Below are 22,167 nucleotides of genomic sequence, written 5' to 3'. Positions count from 1 at the left end.
ATTGACCTAAAGATTCCTGTGTATAAAATATTATTTACTTGAGGTCTAAATATCAACAGTGTTCCACTTAGGCCTCAAGCACATGACAGAGTATAGTCATATGGTTTTGCTATATTGTACATATTAAGACTATAGCAAGTGAGTACGATACATTTTCATGAATTTTACCTTTCTCTGCTGAATATACACGTATAGCTTGTAACCAGTACAGAGTATACGCTTTATATTCAAGACATTTATTCCATATAAATGCATTGTACATCTGCTGGCATTTCCATACCCATCCATGAAGCTTATTTTGCACTTCAGCTGAAAAGAAGTATTATTATCAGCTATACATTCTCTTACAAAGATAAGTGGCTGAGAAGTAGACAAAAAAAGAACTGAATCTGACCATATGGAGAAAACTTTTTTAACTAATCCTGCATCTTAAACAGCGAGTGCCTAGTGCCGGCCTGTTGCCTTTCTTGTAGGCATGTGTTTTCTGTTCTTTCTTGACTTTCATTTCCTTTTTCTGACCAATTGCTTTCATCTGGAGCAGGAGAGAGATGAAATACTGTTGCATGGGTTTGTAGCTGTGTTCTAAATAGAACCCTAATGAGCACTTAACTGTTAAGTCATTTTACATTCCCTTATTCACTTATGATGAGACCAGAATTTAGAAGTGTTCACATTGCTATAGTACGCTAAGTAATACACCAGTGAAATGTTTCCTTTCCTTTTTCATGTTTTACATATGTTTCACGTGGACTTTATTATAGTTTCATAAAAACTTCCTCTGCTTGCTTTGATCACTAATTTATTTTGTCCTTGCTCTGAAATTCACGATTCATTTGATGTTGCAAAGTAACTATGTTCAATAGATGTGGCAAGAAGATCCATAAACCCAAAGGCATAAGATGGCACGTTGTCATAGCAATGCCCTGTCCATGCAGCTCTGCTATAATGCTCACGATTTTAATATCCTGTCTATAAAAAATTCTCTATCTACTCATATTATAAAAAGAACCCGTTACATTGACGATATATATAGTAGCGCCCAGTATGACCCCTGTAACAAACGGCAAGGACCCTGCGTCTTTACATCTCTGATGATTCTTTTCCTTACTCCTTTCCATCATTACATGATTGTGTGTAATGAAATTAGTTCTGTATTCCTAAACAATAATTTCTTGTGGTTTGGGCAAATGCTTGCTAATACCAGTGGCTGCCAACGATGAATACTGGGAGCCTTATGTAAGTTATTGACCAAGCCATGGATAGATGCCAGAGCATACTGTGATGGTATTTAAATGCTGTTCATGGGCCAAAAGTCTCCTCAACTACAACGTGCAATCTGTTCCCTCTAATTTTCTAACAGAAGTATTTGGTTTTGGCGCTTGTTGCCTGCTTTTGCTCACACCTTTTCAGCGCCAGTTGGGTTTATCTCAAAATAATACTAATATACAGTTAATGAAATTGGACATTAACAATTTTTTTAATGAACTTCTCGAGGGTTACACCTTCTATTTATCTGTCTATCTATCATCTATCTACCTAAAGAAAATCCAGCGCTCCACTGTCTAAAAATCCTTAAATAGGGGATCAGTCCTAACTGTATAATTCTTTGTGAATAGATGAAAAAATGAGATAGTACTCCAAGGTAGTTGAAGAAATAAAAATGCAAAATTTGGATTTGGATTCCATAAATACTGTTTCAGTCCAACAAATGGGACCTTTCCATCTTTCTTACTTGCTCATATGTTGGTATTACTGATATATAATATCAACAGTTATGAAATCTGACATTCTTTTCTTACAATAATATAGACAATCCACAATCAACTATGTTCAGCAGACAGGTGTATTTCAGGAAACCAAATAGACTTCCACCATGTCTGCACAATGTTTCCAGTACTTTAGCCGAAAGGCTCAGTTTTTAATAACTTGTAAAATATTGACTGACATTTTTTGTAACATAAAAGGGATCTGTTAGATTTACAGTACATGTGGTTGTCTTTACAGGGACATTGAACAGATTGTGTTTTCCATTTTGAATATTACATAAAAATGACTATTTTTGCAGAATTGAAGCACATGAGAAGACAATTAAACCATATAGCAACACTTAGTGTATCTCGACAGGTCAAGCTCTAGCAGGATCCATCCCAATGGAATAGCAATGGCATTTTGACCCGTTTAAAGTCCATTTCATTCATTTGTTATAGTCGTTCTCTTTGTCAGAATGTTTTGGATGGTGCAAATTGCTTTCCTTGCTCCATTATCTGGTGCAGCTCCTGTTAGTCAATTTATTGCCTTTCTAGTACCAGGGAAAGTGAAATATAATTTTGGAGACGTTTATAGAGTTCATAGTTGGTAGTCTCTCACTTGGATAGCTGTCGCATCAAATTAATGGATCACAGGTGTCTGGAACCACAACCCATAATAATCTTGATAGCATACTATTCTAAACTACTAAACTCAATCCAAGCAGTTCAGTTTAGTATGACATGAACAGCCATATATTTAGTTGATATCTAAGTATCCTACTACAGGTATTCATTGCACATCAACATGATATTTTTTTCAGCCTTTTTTTTACTTGACTACATTACCAATATTTATCTATAATGAAAAATTCTAAAAATTCTAAGAATTTCTGTCACATACCTTCTAAATCTTTTCTAAATATGATAGATTTATACTTCTTGGCTAAACAAATATTATATGCATTTTTTCCTAATAATTTCCATTATCATTTGACATTGCCTAGTCTTGTGTAATAAAAACACAGGGTTCTACTTCCTCTATAATTTATGTATTTTACTGTGCATTGACTGTGTTTAAGCAGAAATCCAGCTGGGAATTTCTCAATAAAAACATAGTATACAATCTTATAAAAACAGCAATTGTAGTGAAAAATCAGATTCCTTAAGAAAAGAATACAATTTATTGTAATATCATCATAAACCATAAAACATGGGGATCTGGCATGGTTATGCGTCATTAAATGCCTACAAATGATTACTCTTTTTAATTTACTTTACATTATTTTGCTGCTTTAAAAGTTTATATATTTTACAGCATATTTTAAGGTGAACCTTAAGTTCTAAAAACGTTTTCATAAATAAAATCGCAGCATGTCAATTATACCTACGGAAACGCCGGCAGTTTCTCTATAGGTATAACTGAAGCAGAAAGTCCACAGAGGAAAACTCTGCAAACTTTCTGTGCAAAGTGCCGCTGTGAGGCTGAGGCCCCACATTGCAGAAAAGCAGCTTTTTTTGTTGCAGAATTTGTGTTTTTTTTTAATGACTACGGAATGGGAAATATATAGGAAGTACGTTTAGGAAGTATCTTCTGTTCAATCTACTTTGACTCAAAAAACAAATCTGTTGCGTTTTTGCAACGTGGGGCTTGGCATATTAGTTAAAGGGATCCTATCATTTAAACTGAATTTTTTCAGTTTATCACGTAGGAATATCCTTAAGAAAGGCTATTCGTTTCCTACCTTTAGATGTCTTCTTTGCGATGCTGTTCCGTAGAAACGAATAGCCTCTTTTAAGGCTATTCCTACTTGATAAGCAGAAAAAATTCTGTTTAATTGATAGGATCCCTTTAATGAATTAAATATTTGTGCCCGTGTTGGAAAAAAATCACATTGCATTCATAATCTCTTGAACATATAGTGGTATACAGTATGTACATAGCAGTATAATCACTTGAGCCTACTGCATATGTTATACTATTGAGTTTTGATCAATGTTTCATTATCTGAGATATGGAAATGTTTCACATAGTGACTAAAATTAGTTTTATTCAGGCTTAAAGTCCTAATCCCAAATGTTCAGCTCACCCCTGTGAAGTATACATATATATTTCTTCTTATGTTTAATGCTTCATGCAATAAACTGAGAGTATAAAAAGGACCCTTTTTGTGCAGAAGTAGATCATTATTTTAAGTACTTCAAAATTAATAATAATATACTTATTGCTACAATCAAGAACATAAACCCGTCTTTCTAACCACCTACCTTGTAATTTATGTTATACTAATATAGTGCTAAGCTTCAGGTTATGCCTTCCCTCCCACATTATTATTTTTTTGCATTTATATCTACAGACTAGGACCCTAGTGCCTTAGCCACAAAGCAATCTTGTGTTTGCCCAGCTTCCATGGCAAGACATTTGTACCCCATCATTATATCTTGGAGCGTCAAATTGCTAACGCCTTCCCTCTGCTTAGCCCTTAGATATATAGTACCATATTCTTTTAGAGTTTAAATGATCTCTGTCTCTGATATGGGGTTATATATGATATACTCTGCAGTGAGGAATAATATGGGGATTATAAATGCCACCCTCACAGGACAGTAATAATATAGGGCATTTTATATTGTATTGCTGTAGACCATCTCACAAGGTACTGATCTCTTTACTTTATAGCATGGCTTAGGGCATATTGAGCACAATACTGGATATGTAATAATATACAGACAGTGACTATGGACAGGGAGTTGCAGGAGAAATGGCTCCATAATATATCAATCAATCAATCAATCAAAAGAGCTTTATTGGAACGTCCGAATATACATTTAGCATTGCCAATGCAAAGAGAGTGGTTGGTGGGTGGGGGGGGGAGGGGGGTTGGTGCGTACAGGGGCGGATGGGTTATTAGAGTGGGCAATAATGGGGTATAACAGTCCATGGGGTTTCATCTTCCCCTCAGTTAGTGGCAGGTGGATGCCGATTGGGCAGCAAAACTCCACAGTGGACTCCTCTTCTCCCAGTAGGATGTAGAGTTTTCTCTTCTCATCTACAGAGATGAAAACCAGGATGTGGGCAGAGAGTCTTTGGAAGCAGATGGCCCACACAGCTGAGTATTTGGAGCAGTGTAGCAGGAAATGAGCCTCGTCTTCTAGGGCCCCCTGGTCACAGTGCTGGCACAGTCTGTTCTCCCTCGGCTTGTACGTCTGCCTGTGTCACCCCGTCTCCATCTCCAGGCTGTGGGCGCTCAGTTTGTACAGGCTCAGGGTCTGTCTGTGTTTGGGGTTAGGTATTTTCTCCAGGTAGGTGGCCATGGTGTAACTGGTGCACGGTGAGCTTCTTGGAGTTATTTATTGCGCTTCTCCATTCCTCGATGTACCGCTCTTTGTCTCTCTCAATGGCCCATTTTATTCGAGCCTTGTTCAGGGCATGTTTGGGGTTTTGGCTTGGCAGGTGGCTGATGCTTGGTTGGGGGGAACCATCTTTGCTCCGGGCTCTGTGGCTTAGCCAGGCTTGGTGGTGGTAAGAGTTGGGGCTGCTTCCCTGTATGTGTGTCCAGAATGATAGTGCCCTCTTCTGCATGGTGAGTCCTAGGGGGATCCTGCCTAGCTCTGCGCGGCATGCCATGTTGGAGGTGCTGCGATGGACATGGAGGAGGCACTTGTAGAACTCTAGATGGATGGTCTCTGTTGGGCTGGAATCCCATGTTGATCTTCCCTGGGCTTTGTGTGGAGAACCATTGGCTTGGCCAGAATGTCGTGTGCCCTGTAGCATATAATATTGAGGACCTACCCTCACATATCTCTACCCTCACATATCTCTTCCTACTATTAACCCTTTGCTAATACTGTACATGGAGGTATGAACTACTAACTTGAGTTGGTGCCCCAGAGCCAGCATTCCCTGGTGACCAGAGTACTGCATCTCTCTGAGTGCTCAGCCCCTTGTTCTGACATTATACAAGCAGGCCAGGTAAACTAAACCTTTGGCTTATAGCCATCATTGCACTCTCCACAAAAATGCTGCTAGATAATCCATGCCAAGTCTGAGAAATCTAAAATTGCCAACCAAGTCTTTCAGGCCACAGCAAGCCATCACTATCGCCTCATATTTCCTTTAATTATCAGACTCCAATGAATTGATGTTTTGTCTGATTCTCGTATTACCAGCATGCTTTGACTTGCTATCACTTTTAACAGGCTGTTCAGTGCAGTTCACCAGCGTTCCAGCTGAGATCAAACGTACATTGCATTACACTATCAGTTGTCTTCCCGCTGATCTCATCAACATTGTGATTACATGTTATATGGCACCTGCTTAAGACAACATAACTATCCTAAGAACTAGCAGCAATGTTAAACTCTTATAATAAAAGGTTGATGTTTTTTCCATTGTACAGAAAATTCTGTTTATTACAGTAATATCTATACAGAGAGTTTCTTCGTGATGTTATGCTCATTGTTTCAGAGAATTATTTCTACTTAATATTCTAATTTTACTCTACTTTTAATATTTTTATATTTGCCCTGACTCCTCCATAAATATAATGGGAGACAATACAGGAAAGTTGGCCTCTACATACATAAGACATAAAAATGTATCTGAGTGGAATAGGAATATTACCATGATCAGAGCTTAGCAGTGATCACATTGTTTTATGTGAATACTGTAAGTTACAAAAGTAAAAGCATTAGGTTCTGAGACAATGTATCTCCAAACAGAGGATTTACAACAGTAATAAATATTTCCAGGAGCAGCCGGCTTACTAATTTTACTCCAAGAACACAACTAATCCAGGAAGTCACAAGACTTCCTCAGGACCTGGAGAGTTTATCACTGCAGTGTTTTACAATCCCTGCAAAGTGTATGGGAGCTTAGCAAATGCCATCCACACATTACAGAAAAATACATGTAGTGGACATGCTGCGATTCCTGAAACCATTGTGGTTCTGGAAATTGCAGCATGTCACTTATAGCTATGGAAATGCAAGGTATAATTGAAGCAGAAAGTCCACAGAAGAAACCTCTGGGTCTGTATAAAGAAGACTAATAAGGAGCCACTCCACTGATTCTTGCACAGTTGGCCTTTTCTCCCACTGTTCCTGAGCAACCACCGTAGTTAGGTTTGGGGACAGATATGCTAATTAGGCTCTCTATAGTCAGCTGGGTGGCCTTAAGCAGGAGCAGGCAAGGGGGCGTGATTATGAGCTCTGATACTGTAGACCTCTCATTCAACCCCTTCACAAAATCCACCATACATGTATAGCCAATGTTGGAGGCATCTCAGGAGCTGAGCAGGCCACATAGCCACTAGTGAGACCCAGTAACTTGCATTTAACCTGTCAGATGTTGTCGTCAGATGAAGCCACAGCAGCTGAAAGGTTAATGTCACTGACTTTTTCTTCGGGAGCCCAAATAGCATGGCAATATTGTGATAGCCATTTGGTTGCCTGTGAGAAGACTCAATAGTAACATAGTGATTGCTTACTTAGGCCTGCTAGTTTTTAAAAAATATGAAAAAAAACAAAGAAATCAAACCACTCTCTTTTTATATTTTACATATAAAAATAAATAAATAAACTTGTTAGACACCCTGAAAAAAAAAACACCCTCTACACAGAAATATACAGATGTCATAAAATGGTGATGTATAATAATGTTTTATAAGGAATTAAAATAAAAACTATATAAATTTGATATCTCCATGATCAAACTCAAACTTTTCCATTTCTTCTTCTTTGTACATTGTACACAATAATAAATATTGCAATTAATAAGCACAATTTGTCAATTTCTGCTGTGGATTTTCACTGCAGATATCACACCTGTCAATGTAAGGGTGAAATCTGCCATTATGGATCCATCCACATATGGATTTTTCTGCAGACTCACCGCAGATGTGCTGTGAAATCTGGGGGCAAATTCATGATAAAAAAATATGCCACACATGTGTAGAGAGACTAAAATTTGAGGGATTAAGGGACAAGTCTTAGCATTACATCTGCAAGCTCCAGTAATAATTTTCAGTTTATTTTCACATTTATTTTATATTTCATTTTTTAAACATGAACACTCCAAACACGGAATTCAACTGACTCCACAAACAATATAAAAAAAAAAAAAAAAAAACTTGAGTCTTCAATAGTTGATACCTTTTTTAATGGCTAACTAATAATGATGACAGATTACAAACTTTCGAAGCTCTCGGCTTCTTCCTCAGGTAAATTTAAAAACAATTTTTGAAGGTTGCATATTTATGTACATATGGGCACATAGGAATACAATTTTAGGTTCGATGGTGGAAGGTTATTGGTACATACAAGTAAACAATTCCTCAGTTCCCAAGGTTCTTATCAGTTCAAAGAGTGGTCTTTTATGGCTGCTTAAGGTCAGTGATTTCTGTAAGGGGCCATAAACCCATGTGACATATTCAACCCCTCCTGGAGTGTTTGAAACAGCATCATGAACTTGTACTCATAAATCCTCCTCCTGTCTTTTTTACATTTGAAACTTCCTCTTAAAACCAAAATTTTCATGTCATTGGTGATATTGTGATCTTCATTGCAGAAATATTTTGACACGGGAAGGTCTATTCTTTGTTCTCTAATTGTAGACTCCCAAGTTTTTTTTTTGTTTTTTTTTTATATTTCATACCCACTGGCTAACATGGTACAAAAACAAACGTTTTCCTTATCCTCAAACAATGTTAACATCAGCTCCTATGTGTCATCTTGTAAGCTCAAAGGGTATAATAAAATCATATTTTGCCTCATGATTGTGTTGCCCAATGTTGTAGTTATGGTGTTGGCCATCAGACTAGTGTTTCTTATAAATGGAGAGTGCTAAGTTATGACTGTTGTGTGATTTTATATGTGTATAGAATGCTGTGTTTGCACTTCATTGTTTTATTGGTACCCTTTATGTGGATGACAAATCCCAAAGACATATTTCTAAAGAGACTAAATAATAAGTGGTATGCTTAACTTGGTTATTCTCCAAGATCTACCCTTAACACCCAGATACATGGAAAGAATTCATCACTGTTTAGGAAAGTAAAGACACAGAACATGGAATCTTCTTACCTACGGATTTGTTCTAGTTAAATGGAAAATTTTACTCTAAGGTGTAACTTGCAGCTCTATATTCCTTTGTGTTACATGAATGTGGACCCTACCTATGTGTTTAAATGTGATCAGACGGTGGATACTTTGTGATATATTCTATAACTACACACTTTTACAATATATTATGTTTAAGCTGCAGGAGACAAAGGGTATTATGTGTATAGAAGAACGTTTTAAAACAAGGTTTTGATTTCTTTTCCAGGTATTGGGACTCCACACTATGTACCCGGGAGTTCAACAAAGGCTATGGGCTCCAGCACTACCTCGCCCTACCAACATGCCCAGAAAGGTAAAGTAGAAAATTAAGGAACCGGTCAGGGTCACCATCTGTCAAGAGTGGATTTATTACCCATTTGTCATACTTTTTATAGAAATCCACTACAGGTCTTTCTGTCCAAGTATAACATATCTCTACTAGAGATGAGTGAACACTAAAATGTTCGAGGTTCGAAATTCGATTCGAACAGCCGCTCACTGTTCGAGTGTTCGAATGGGTTTCGAACCCCATTATAGTCTATGGGGAACATAAACTCGTTAAGGGGGAAACCCAAATTCGTGTCTGGAGGGTCACCAAGTCCACTATGACACCCCAGGAAATGATACCAACACCCTGGAATGACACTGGGACAGCAGGGGAAGCATGTCTGGGGGCATAAAAGTCACTTTATTTCATGGAAATCCCTGTCAGTTTGCGATTTTCGCAAGCTAACTTTTCCCCATAGAAATGCATTGGCCAGTGCTGATTGGCCAGAGTACGGAACTCGACCAATCAGCGCTGGCTCTGCTGGAGGAGGCGGAGTCTAAGATCGCTCCACACCAGTCTCCATTCAGGTCCGACCTTAGACTCCGCCTCCTCCAGCAGAGCCAGCGCTGATTGGCCGAATTCCGTACTCTGGCCAATCAGCGCTGGCCAATGCATTCTATTAGCCCGATGAAGTAGAGCTGAATGTGTGTGCTAAGCACACACATTCAGCACTGCTTCATCACGCCAATACAATGCATTAGCCAGTGCTGATTGGCCAGAGTACGGAATTCGGCCAATCAGCGCTGGCTCTGCTGGAGGAGGCGGAGTCTAAGGTCGGACCTGAATGGAGACTGGTGTGGAGCGATCTTAGACTCCGCCTCCTCCAGCAGAGCCAGCGCTGATTGGCCGAATTCCGTACTCTGGCCAATCAGCGCTGGCCAATGCATTCTATTAGCCCGATGAAGTAGAGCTGAATGTGTGTGCTAAGCACACACATTCAGCACTGCTTCATCACGCCAATACAATGCATTAGCCAGTGCTGATTGGCCAGAGTACGGAACTCGACCAATCAGCGCTGGCTCTGCTGGAGGAGGCGGAGTCTAAGATCGCTCCACACCAGTCTCCATTCAGGTCCGACCTTAGACTCCGCCTCCTCCGGCAGAGCCAGCGCTGATTGGCCGAAGGCTGGCCAATGCATTCCTATGCGAATGCAGAGACTTAGCAGTGCTGAGTCAGTTTTGCTCAACTACACATCTGATGCACACTCGGCACTGCTACTTCAGATGTAGCAATCTGATGTAGCAGAGCCGAGGGTGCACTAGAACCCCTGTGCAAACTCAGTTCACGCTAATAGAATGCATTGGCCAGCGCTGATTGGCCAATGCATTCTATTAGCCCGATGAAGTAGAGCTGAATGTGTGTGCTAAGCACACACATTCAGCACTGCTTCATCACGCCAATACAATGCATTAGCCAGTGCTGATTGGCCAGAGTACGGAATTCGGCCAATCAGCGCTGACCAATGCATTCTATTAGCCCGATGAAGTAGAGCTGAATGTGTGTGCTAAGCACACACATTCAGCACTGCTTCATCACGCCAATACAATGCATTAGCCAGTGCTGATTGGCCAGAGTACGGAATTCGGCCAATCAGCGCTGGCTCTGCTGGAGGAGGCGGAGTCTAAGGTCGGACCTGAATGGAGACTGGTGTGGAGCGATCTTAGACTCCGCCTCCTCCAGCAGAGCCAGCGCTGATTGGCCGAATTCCGTACTCTGGCCAATCAGCACTGGCTAATGCATTGTATTGGCGTGATGAAGCAGTGCTGAATGTGTGTGCTTAGCACACACATTCAGCTCTACTTCATCGGGCTAATAGAATGCATTGGCCAGTGCTGATTGGCCAGAGTACGGAATTCGGCCAATCAGCGCTGGCCAATGCATTCTATTAGCCCGATGAAGCAGTGCTGAATGTGTGTGCTTAGCACACACATTCAGCTCTACTTCATCGGGCTAATAGAATGCATTGGCCAGCGCTGATTAGCCAGAGTACGGAATTCGGCCAATCAGCGCTGGCTCTGCTGGAGGAGGCGGAGTCTAAGATTGCTCCACACCAGTCTCCATTCAGGTCCGACCTTAGACTCCGCCTCCTCCAGCAGAGCCAGCGCTGATTGGCCGAATTCCGTACTCTGGCCAATCAGCACTGGCTAATGCATTGTATTGGCGTGATGAAGCAGTGCTGAATGTGTGTGCTTAGCACACACATTCAGCTCTACTTCATCGGGCTAATAGAATGCATTGGCCAGTGCTGATTGGCCAGAGTACGGAATTCGGCCAATCAGCGCTGGCCAATGCATTCTATTAGCCCGATGAAGCAGTGCTGAATGTGTGTGCTTAGCACACACATTCAGCTCTACTTCATCGGGCTAATAGAATGCATTGGCCAGCGCTGATTGGCCGAATTCCGTACTCTGGCCAATCAGCACTGGCTAATGCATTGTATTGGCGTGATGAAGCAGTGCTGAATGAGTGTGCTTAGCACACACATTCAGCTCTACTTCATCGGGCTAATAGAATGCATTGGCCAATCAGCGCTGGCCAATGCATTCTATTAGCGTGAACTGAGTTTGCACAGGGGTTCTAGTGCACCCTCGGCTCTGCTACATCAGATTGCTACATCTGATGTAGCAGTGCCGAGTGTGCATCAGATGTGTAGTTGAGCAAAACTGACTCAGCACTACTAAGTCTCTGCATTCGCATAGGAATGCATTGGCCAGCCTTCGGCCAATCAGCGCTGGCTCTGCCGGAGGAGGCGGAGTCTAAGGTCGGACCTGAATGGAGACTGGTGTGGAGCGATCTTAGACTCCGCCTCCTCCAGCAGAGCCAGCGCTGATTGGTCGAGTTCCGTACTCTGGCCAATCAGCACTGGCTAATGCATGGTATTGGCGTGATGAAGCAGTGCTGAATGTGTGTGCTTAGCACACACATTCAGCTCTACTTCATCGGGCTAATAGAATGCATTGGCCAGCGCTGATTGGCCGAATTCCGTACTCTGGCCAATCAGCACTGGCTAATGCATTGTATTGGCGTGATGAAGCAGTGCTGAATGAGTGTGCTTAGCACACACATTCAGCTCTACTTCATCAGGCTAATAGAATACATTGGCCAATCAGCGCTGGCCAATGCATTCTATTAGCTTGATGAAGCAGAGTGTGCACAAGGGTTCAAGCGCACCCTCGGCTCTGATGTAGCAGAGCTGAGGGTGCACAAGGGTTCAAGTGCACCCTCGGCTCTCCTACATCAGAGCCGAGGGTGCGCTTGAACCCTTGTGCAGCCTCGGCTCTGCTACATCAGAGCCAAGGGTGCGCTTGAACCCTTGTGCACACTCTGCTTCATCAAGCTAATAGAATGCATTGGCCAGCACTGATTGGCCAGAGTACGGAATTCGGCCAATCAGCGCTGGCCAATGCATCCCTATGGGAAAAAGTTTATCTCACAAAAATCACAATTACACACCCGATAGAGCCCCAAAAAGTTATTTTTAATAACATTCCCCCCTAAATAAAGGTTATCCCTAGCTATCCCTGCCTGTACAGCTATCCCTGTCTCTTAGTCACAAAGTTCACATTCTCATATGACCCGGATTTGAAATCCACTATTCGTCTAAAATGGAGGTCACCTGATTTCGGCAGCCAATGACTTTTTCCAATTTTTTTCAATGCCCCCGGTGTCGTAGTTCCTGTCCCACCTCCCCTGCGCTGTTATTGGTGCAAAAATGGCGCCAGGGAAGGTGGGAGGGGAATCGAATTTTGGCGCACTTTACCACGCGGTGTTCGATTCGATTCGAACATGGCGAACACCCTGATATCCGATCGAACATGTGTTCGATAGAACACTGTTCGCTCATCTCTAATCTCTATCATACTGTTCTAAAAAGAAAAGGAATTATAGCACTAAAAACTAAAGTATAACTTTTAATATATCAATTAAAAAAAATCAGTGTTGGCTAATCTACAGCTACACCCCACCATTTCATTATAAATCCCTATAAATGTATATGCTAATCAACCCCATGGAGCACCCTAAGCATTCCCCAGAGCCTCCAAGCGCCCCCCATGTCATACTTCTGTTCACACCCCTCCACTGCTTGTGCATCTGCTCTCCTCCTCCCTGGACGTTCGCCTGCCCAGATCGCATTCCTGCAGTTGAAATCTGGGACATGAGCAGTTTTGCTTCATTCAGAGCGGCCATTTTGGTGTAGTTTACTGGAGAACTGAGCATACTGTGCATAATGGACAGCACCCAAAGTGTTTGTAACAGGGATTGTGTTGTTCACACAATTCTGCAAAAGCATGGTAAAAAGTCTACATAATTGTGTGTAATAACAATGATTTTTTTTTCTTTTAGTTGATGTGCAAGGACAGGGGCATTTGGCAACTGCTCTTATTATCGCAATGTCTACAATATTCATCATGGCCATTGCTATTGTCCTCATCATCATGTTCTATATGGTCAAGACCAAGCCTTCAGTTCGAGGTAATAGCAGTAGGTGATGTGACTTGCAATAAAGGCTATGTATTCCTTAGTAGGACATTTTTAAATTCTAATTGTATGCATTTTGGGCAAAAAAAATATTTTTAGAAATGGGTTTAATTAAAAAATGTTTCTTGGTTTATATTCTACATCTGAAAGCACTATTTAAGCACTACTGTACAATACTATTCAATAGCTAATCCATCAGCCTGATGGCTCCTTTTCCAGGCCTTTTCTAACCTCTCCTGAAAGATCTTTTTAAGCTAAGGCCCCCATAGTGAGCCACAGCCAAAAAGTGTTGCGGGAAACACCATGGCGAAAACACATCACGGTTTTTCCCACAGCGCATTTCACAGAAAGTTCAAAGCGTTTTCCACTGCAGACTTTCTGCTTCAATTACACCTATACAGAAAATGCCAGCATTTCCATAGGTATAATTGACATGTTGCGATTTACAAAAACGCAATGGTTTTTAAAATCACAGCATGTCCACTGCGGATATTTTGTTGCAATTTATAGATGGCATTAGCCAAAATCCCATCTACTTTGCAGGGACTGTAAAATGCAGTGGATTTTCCTGCAGCATTTACAAGGCAGCAAGATCACTGCATTGACACTAAGTGGGACCTAGGCCTAAAGCTGATTTATGTCCAGATCAAAGCTGAACTTTGGTATTGTCAGAAATCAGCCTAAAAATCTGTTAGGTATAGTAGAGAGAAGGCCTACAGAAGGAGCCATGAGACAGCCAATAAACAGCATACATAACCTATAAATGAAAGCAGAGAACTATGTTGGAGCAGCAATCATATCATTGTTAATTATAATACCAGAGGTATTTAAAGGGAATGTGTCACTTGAAAATGACAATTTGAAGTGAAAAAGTTTTTAAATCAAGTTTTTATCTTTTTGGCATATTTTTAAAGATTGTTTTATGGTTTTAGTCTCACAATATTTTTTAAAAAAGTACTAAATCCCTCAATTTTCACTATGGCCACTAAACATAATAATAGAATGACATTAGCCATTTCTGTAGGAATTTTCTTTGCAGCAGTCCCTATATTTACATTTTTAGACAGGATTACAATAGAAGATAACACCTCTATAGATAATACCATTGACCCATCATTTCTTCCCTTACATGCATGACTATAGAACTTTCCCATAGACTTCAATGAGTGAGCTCCAGACTATTTCTGCTGATGGGTATGACTATATATCTCTAATCACTTTTAATAGAGCAGGCAAGATGGCAGCCCCCATAAACATGTATATGAAATAGAATTAAAAAATATACAATAAGAACATAATAAACAGATTGGAAAAGTCTCTGGAGGAACATAATATCTTTTTAAATTGCAAAACCAAGAAGTAATAGATTTGGATGCTTTGGGTCATCTTCTTTATATCGTAGTACACTATTCTACAGTATACACTTTCATGTTCTGGATATTGAAGTAAAGTAGGCACTATCATTCACAATGACTTAAGATGACTTTATCTGTTCATCAGCTTGCTGTACAATACATTCAAAGAACGTAGAAGCCCAAGCCAATCCACAAGAAGAGAAAAAGGAAGTCCCAGGTTAGTTTTGGGCAAGCATGAAAATAAAACCTTTCAATGTATGTCTTTATAATATGGGATGTCTTTTAACATTGATAAATGTATGAATAATCCTTACTTTATCTTTGCTTAGTATGAAATCCTCTAGCGGAGCTTCCAAAACTATATGATTTATCTAAGCCAGTGTTTCACAACCAAAAAAATTTACTCTGAGCACCATAGCCAAAAAAATTGTCAGCAAAAGACAAAAAATGAAAAACCAAATACATTTTTTAAAAGTTCTTTCTGTAGTTTTGACTGCACTCCAAGTGCACCAAGTGAGTGTACTCTCAAGGTTACACTATACTATACAACAAAGTGCCCTTATAGCCTCTACACAATTTATGCTCCCTATATAAAACACAGACCTGTTTTTTGATCATTTCCTGGTTGACCTGTCTCTGGTTTGATGCAGTGGGCACAATGATGTAATCTTGACTGTTTGCGCCAAAACAGACAGCAATAGTCACAGCATGAATGGTGAGCAATCAGAATCTGCTTCCAACTAAACACCAGAATGCTGTGGCACCCCTGGTGGGCAACCTGGCTGGGAATCACTGATCTAGGCACTGATCTTGGAACTCCCCAGTTTTATCTGGCTGTGATTTTTTGCTAACTTTTATGGGTTCTTTATGGGATTAATCAAAGTCACTTTGCAGGTACTGTAAAACGCAGTGTTTATTTGCCACAGTGTTTCCACCGCAGTAAAAACCTTGTGTTTTTGCAACATGTGGCTTTAGCATAATACTTGTCACAGTGGAAATTGCATACCAAGCACTTGGATCCATAAATGCATACTGTACTTACAGTCAAATGTCTAATGTGGTTCATGAGATACTGTGAATGATATATTCACATAAATACATTTATAATAACATATATTGTTGAGACTTAACATTGACTATTGTTTTACAGCAGAAAATGTTGTCATCTATGCTGAAAAAGATGAATTCGAAAAACTTACAGAAACCCCAACAAAAACTGAAAAAAGGTATGTACATAGTCAAGTCAGCAATATATGTAAATAAACATGATGATGACAAGCGTAGCAAAGTGCCCTCTCCCCTCTTCCATCATCTATCTATATATCTATCTATCTATCTATCTGTGCTTATGGATTACCGATCAACCTTGGGATTTTGCACAAGGCAATTTCTTGATGTCACCTGTGCTGCCTTGGACTTTGCTTTGGTCTATCTATCTATCTATCTATCTATCTATCTATCTATCTATCTATCTATCTATCTATCTGATATTATAAGAATATCTGCTGCCTTTTCTCTAATTTTAATATATATATATATATATATATATATATATATATATGATTTGGGTATATGGAATTTTAATTAATATATATATATATATATATATATATATATATATATATATCTGTGTGTGTGTATATCTGTATATATATGTATATATATCAGTATATATGTATGAATGAATGACTTGGATATATGGAAGTGGTTTGCATTATGCAAGAGTAAACTGTTTCTTCATCTTTGTCTAGTGAGAATGACGCCTCCTCAGAGAATGAACATCTTCTGAGCCGGAGCATGGATAGCGATGAGGAAGCAACACTCGACAAGCAAGGGACACCTGAGCTCTGTCTCCTATCCTTAGTTCACTTGGCAAGGGATAAATCAACTACAAATAATAAACTGACTGGGGTAAGAACCTCTTCACATATGAAAAAGATCAGCATATGTTATTATCTGGAGTTTATTTAGTCATTGTGCCAGACTAGTACTGCCAAGATCCATACTGTGAATGCCAAAGACCCTGTCAAGAGGTGCAAATGGGCAGTTGCCCTGAGAACACGTGCACATTTAAAGATATAAGAATGCACATATTTGCTGGAATGATCAGCTATGTACATGATGAGGAAATTATCATGGCTAGAATATAATGCAGGATGGTCGAACTATGAGTTACCTTTACACCGATCCTCTTCAGATTCTAAAAATATTATATACCATTATATCCCATAGAACACAATGCCAAACCTCTACCAGCACCCTCCACCCCACCTTGTACCATTTATAACACTGGTGTCTTCTCCAGCCTTTCTCCACCATTTACTAACCATCACCATTGAATCTGTGGGAGTATTATTGAATATCTTAGAATATCTTACTATTACTACTATGGGCTGGCCACAAAGCTATTTAAACTGCTCTGGATATTTCTATGACCATATCAAAAATAAAATGATAATAAGGAAGAAACTTGTTGCTTAGAAAAGATATCGATCATAGAAAGGGGTCTTGTATATGGTCTTGTATATTCAGTACTATAAAATACATTTATGTTAGAATATAATGAATTGTTTATTATGAGAGATAGAGATTTTTAATATTAGAAGGGAAGTTAGGTAGACTCCATCTCTCAATAGACAGTTACTTTAAAGGAGTCATCCCATTTAGATAATTGTTTTCTATATACCCTATTAGGGGAATCAGAGTTAACAGTATGTAGAGGAATACCTTGAAGCTCATGGGCTCCAGTTCAGAGTCTATATTGGAACCCCTTCCTACCATGTGCTATTTAGAATAGAAGCATATTTTATTTTATTTTTTTTATTTTTTTTTTAAATGTAGATTGTGAGCCCCACATAGAGCTCACAATGTACATTTTTCCCTATCAGTATGTCTTTTTTTGGAATATGGGATGGAAATCCATGCAAACACGGGGAGAACATACAAACTCCTTGCAGATGGTTTTTTGCCCATGGCGGGATTTGAACACCAGGACTCCAGCGCTGCAAGGCTGCAGTGCTAACCACTGAGCCACCGTGTGGCCCCCATAGAAGCATATTTTATATGGTGGAGATACCTTTGAAGTCCCTTCATGGTCCATGACCTGCCTTGGGCTGGTATCGCTGTACCCCTTATAGCTATTGGTTCTTTGTGAATTTTGGAACTTTGTCTCTTGGTCAAGAACCACTGTCCTTCCCTCTATTACACAGACAATCCACTGATGGTTATGGGTACTGAGTATTACTAAATTTCCCCCGTAGTGGTGCTGTAGTGACATTGAACAATTGCTGCTTGTTTTCCCCACAAAGTACAACTGATTGCTTGGGGCCAACAATATGACGCTTAATATGGCAGCGCTCATCCTACTGTCAATAAAAAACAAAAAAGGGAGAGACACCGAGCGCTCTGAGTGTAGTATTATTATGTAAAAGTTACAGATTAAAGTAAATGATACCAGTAAACCTCTCACCTGATGAGTGTATATCTTGGTTATCACATTGGAGTGAAAATCCAGGTGGGAGTGGCAGCAGAACAAACACAAACACCGGAGAACCGGAGAAAAGAAGTTGAAATATTAAGGGCAGGGGTCTGCGCTCACTGGTAGATCTTGAATAACAGTCGCAAAGATAGATGAGATGGTAAAGAATAGATTTATTGAAAGTAAAAAGCATGACGCGTTTCGGACCACCACGGGTCCTTTCTCAAGTGCAGATTTAGCTGAGTCAGCTGAGCGCAGGCCCCTGCCCTTAATATTTCAACATCCTACTGTCAAAGGAACGTTCTTACAGATATAAATTATAAGAAATTGAGAACCTCTTTGAAATTAAACCATCTAAGGGTGCATTCACACTACGGATATGGTGACTGATTCTGAATGTTAAAACAGGTTGAGAATCAGCGCGTATAAAGCACATCCCATTCATTTCAATGGGAGCCGGCATATGAGCGCTCCCCATTGAAATGAAAGGGCTGCTTTTTACTCTACGAGCGCTCCCATTGAAGTGAATGGGAAGCGCTCGCGTGTACGGCTCGGACTGAGCCGAGCGCCGGGCCCCTTCACATGGCAAGCCATACACTCGAGCGCTTCCCATTCACTTCAATGGGAGCGCTCGTAGAGTAAAAAGCAGCCCATTCATTTCAATGGGGAGCGCTCGTATGCCGGCTCCCATTGAAATGAATGGGATGTGCTTTATACTTGTTTTAACGTTCAGAATCAGTCACCGTATCCATAGTGTGAATGCATTTTGGTAAACAATACCCACAAATAATCCAGTCATGGTAGAAGTATCAACGTTTCCATGTATATTTCAGCTATCTGCATGGCCATATTAAGGCTACGCACACAGGTATAATATACACAGAGGCATTTGTAGGTTTTCTGCCAGATTCATGCAGAATCTTTTTGTGCCAAAGTGTGTATAATGGTAATGGCCTGAGTAGGTTTGAGCCGATCTTGAGATTTCAGGATCTTTTTTTAAAATCCAATTTTCGATAATTTTCCAGCCGATCGCGATCGTGAAATTTGCTTGATCGCCGATCGGGATTTGATCTTTCTCAATGCCGATCACTCAACCCTAGGCCTGAGGTTTAAGGCAACAAGAAGTGGCAGATATGGGTTACCAATATGTAAATGTATAGTCTTCATCACTAGCTAAATTTATGTTATTTGTGTGCCCATAAGAGGACAAAGTATATTCAATTATTTAGCTGAGTGATGATAATCTGGTCTGTCTGCGGACTCTTTTAACATTATAGAACACTGTTGCCATCTCTGCTTTTCATCCATGAGCCATGGCATGCGTTGCTAGAAATCTATTGCATAGCTAGCTTGCTATTTGCGCACAACATCTTCGTAAACAGCCTTTATACACGCTGAGAGCAGTTGCATTTTTGGCATTCATTTTGGACAGAAGTATGTCAACCACAGTATAATAGACTACACAATTTATCATATTTTGAGTCTGACAGTATTTACCGAGAGCATCCTGAACAAATTACTCTTTGTTGGTGCATTGCAATTGGAAGTTACCCAAACCCATAACACATAAGTTACCCTGCATACATGCCTGCCTTGTTTTTCTAAGCAAAGTAAATTCTTATTATAACAATTAGTTATTTGTACTGCACTTCTGAAATCATTTAGCTACCGAATATTACAAGAAAAAGAAGGCAGTGTTTAAGGGTTAGACGCTGGCCCTTGAATTGTTTTTTCAAGTGTTATTTATTGCTTAACCTACACCTAAAAGCTTGAAACGTGCTTGTAGAGAAAACAATGTATTGCTATAGTCAAGGTATTGCTTCAAACCATATAAAGACTGAGCTGTAAGAGACTGTCTCAACACGTCTGGCTCTGCTGCTTGCTATGCAGTTTACTGGAGTGGTCGTTGCAGGGGAATTGTAGTATTACATAGTCATACCTTGTCCTCCTCACTAATATTTATTCTTCTTTTCTTATATAGAGCCATCATATACTGCAGCACTTTACAGATATTGTCAACACTGTCCCATATAGGACTCATAATCTAAATTCATTATTAGTATGTCTTTAGGGTATGGGAGGAATACCTGGAGTAACTGGAGGAAACCTGCACAAACGGGGAGAATATACAAACTCCCAGCAGATGTTCTCCTTGCCTGGATTCCACCTTCCCCTCTATGATGTTCTACATGCATTATCAAGGCATATCAAAAGGGGTTATGCTCATGAGGCAGCTCATTTACACATATTTACATACATTGTTTTGGAGTTTGCTATAGGTTTTTGGTGAACAGTTTTGTATTATACTTCATTAAAATATCTTGCTTCCTTTTAATGCAAATAGGCTGTAAAGGTTCCACATGGCTATGTTGTAAGCAGTGCCAGGGAGACTGTCTCATACATCTGTACTCAAAGCAGTATGTATAGCTGTATGGTTTGCCAAAGAGGGGTGGTTACTTCAGATGGCTATATTTCTGTTTTTATACAACCTAGAAAAATTCTGAGGTTCTCGGCTTTCACATGCTGCCAAGATTGTAGCTCTCACTGTAATAAAAAATAAGATAACACTAGTTTAAAATACAAAGTGATTTTAATATGCATACAAAGCTCAAAGTGATACTTCTGCTTATTTTATATGTAGTACTGCAGTCATTCTTGGTAGCATATGCAATACCAGAACCATTACCCTAGGTGATATAAAACTAGAGATACAGCCATTTGAAGTGATCACCTCCCCTTTGGCAAATGCTACAGTTCTATATACTGGCAACACAAATGTGAACGGATTCCCCTGTAACAGCTCAGTTAGAGGGTTGAAAATGAAGGTAATTTTAGAGCCTGCTTTCTATTTAAAGGAAGTTAGATAAGTTAATTAAGTATATTTCAAAAATGTTCATCAAACAGCCTACCAATAAAATAGCAAAAAAGAATAAAATGGGAACTTACACTTTAAAGGGTTATTCCCATCACAGCAAATCACTGCCAAGAGGTAAATGAGAGTTAATGAAACAGCATAGCACAGTTGAGCTACACTATTTCCATAGCCTCACAGTTACTTAGAAAGTGTAACTAGATATTAGAGATGAGCGAACACTAAAATGTTCGAGGTTCGAAATTCGATTCGAACAGCCGCTCACTGTTCGAGTGTTCGAATGGGTTTCGAACCCCATTATAGTCTATGGGGAACATATACTCGTTAAGGGGGAAACCCAAATTCGTGTCTGGAGGGTCACCAAGTCCACTATGACACCCCAGGAAATGATACCAACACCCTGGAATGACACTGGGACAGCAGGGGAAGCATGTCTGGGGGCATAAAAGTCACTTTATTTCATGGAAATCCCTGTCAGTTTGCGATTTTCGCAAGCTAACTTTTCCCCATAGAAATGCATTGGCCAGTGCTGATTGGCCAGAGTACGGAACTCGACCAATCAGCGCTGGCTCTGCTGGAGGAGGCGGAGTCTAAGATCGCTCCACACCAGTCTCCATTCAGGTCCGACCTTAGACTCCGCCTCCTCCGGCAGAGCCAGCGCTGATTGGCCGAAGGCTGGCCAATGCATTCCTATGCGAATGCAGAGACTTAGCAGTGCTGAGTCAGTTTTGCTCAACTACACATCTGATGCACACTCGGCACTGCTACATCAGATGTAGCAATCTGATGTAGCAGAGCCGAGGGTGCAC

General features: G+C 40.1%; 1 protein-coding gene across 2 annotated transcripts in view; it reads left to right on the top strand.

The window, feature by feature from the left end:
• The window catches only part of EDAR (ectodysplasin A receptor), a 103,891-nt gene that overhangs the window by 70,991 nt on the left and 10,733 nt on the right, over positions 1 to 22,167 (top strand). For both annotated transcript variants that reach the window (XM_075265130.1, XM_075265129.1), the window contains exons 6-10: positions 9,073 to 9,159; positions 13,519 to 13,647; positions 15,154 to 15,225; positions 16,159 to 16,234; positions 16,760 to 16,919. In XM_075265130.1, coding sequence (XP_075121231.1) covers positions 9,073 to 9,159; positions 13,519 to 13,647; positions 15,154 to 15,225; positions 16,159 to 16,234; positions 16,760 to 16,919 — 524 coding nt within the window. The remainder of the gene's footprint in view (positions 1 to 9,072; positions 9,160 to 13,518; positions 13,648 to 15,153; positions 15,226 to 16,158; positions 16,235 to 16,759; positions 16,920 to 22,167) is intronic.

Source organism: Leptodactylus fuscus, chromosome 2 (genome assembly GCF_031893055.1).
Source record: "Leptodactylus fuscus isolate aLepFus1 chromosome 2, aLepFus1.hap2, whole genome shotgun sequence".
In the NCBI taxonomy this organism is placed as follows: Eukaryota; Metazoa; Chordata; class Amphibia; order Anura; family Leptodactylidae; genus Leptodactylus; species Leptodactylus fuscus.
Note: the sequence above shows the minus strand (reverse complement) of the source record. Positions and strands in the feature narration are given on the sequence as shown.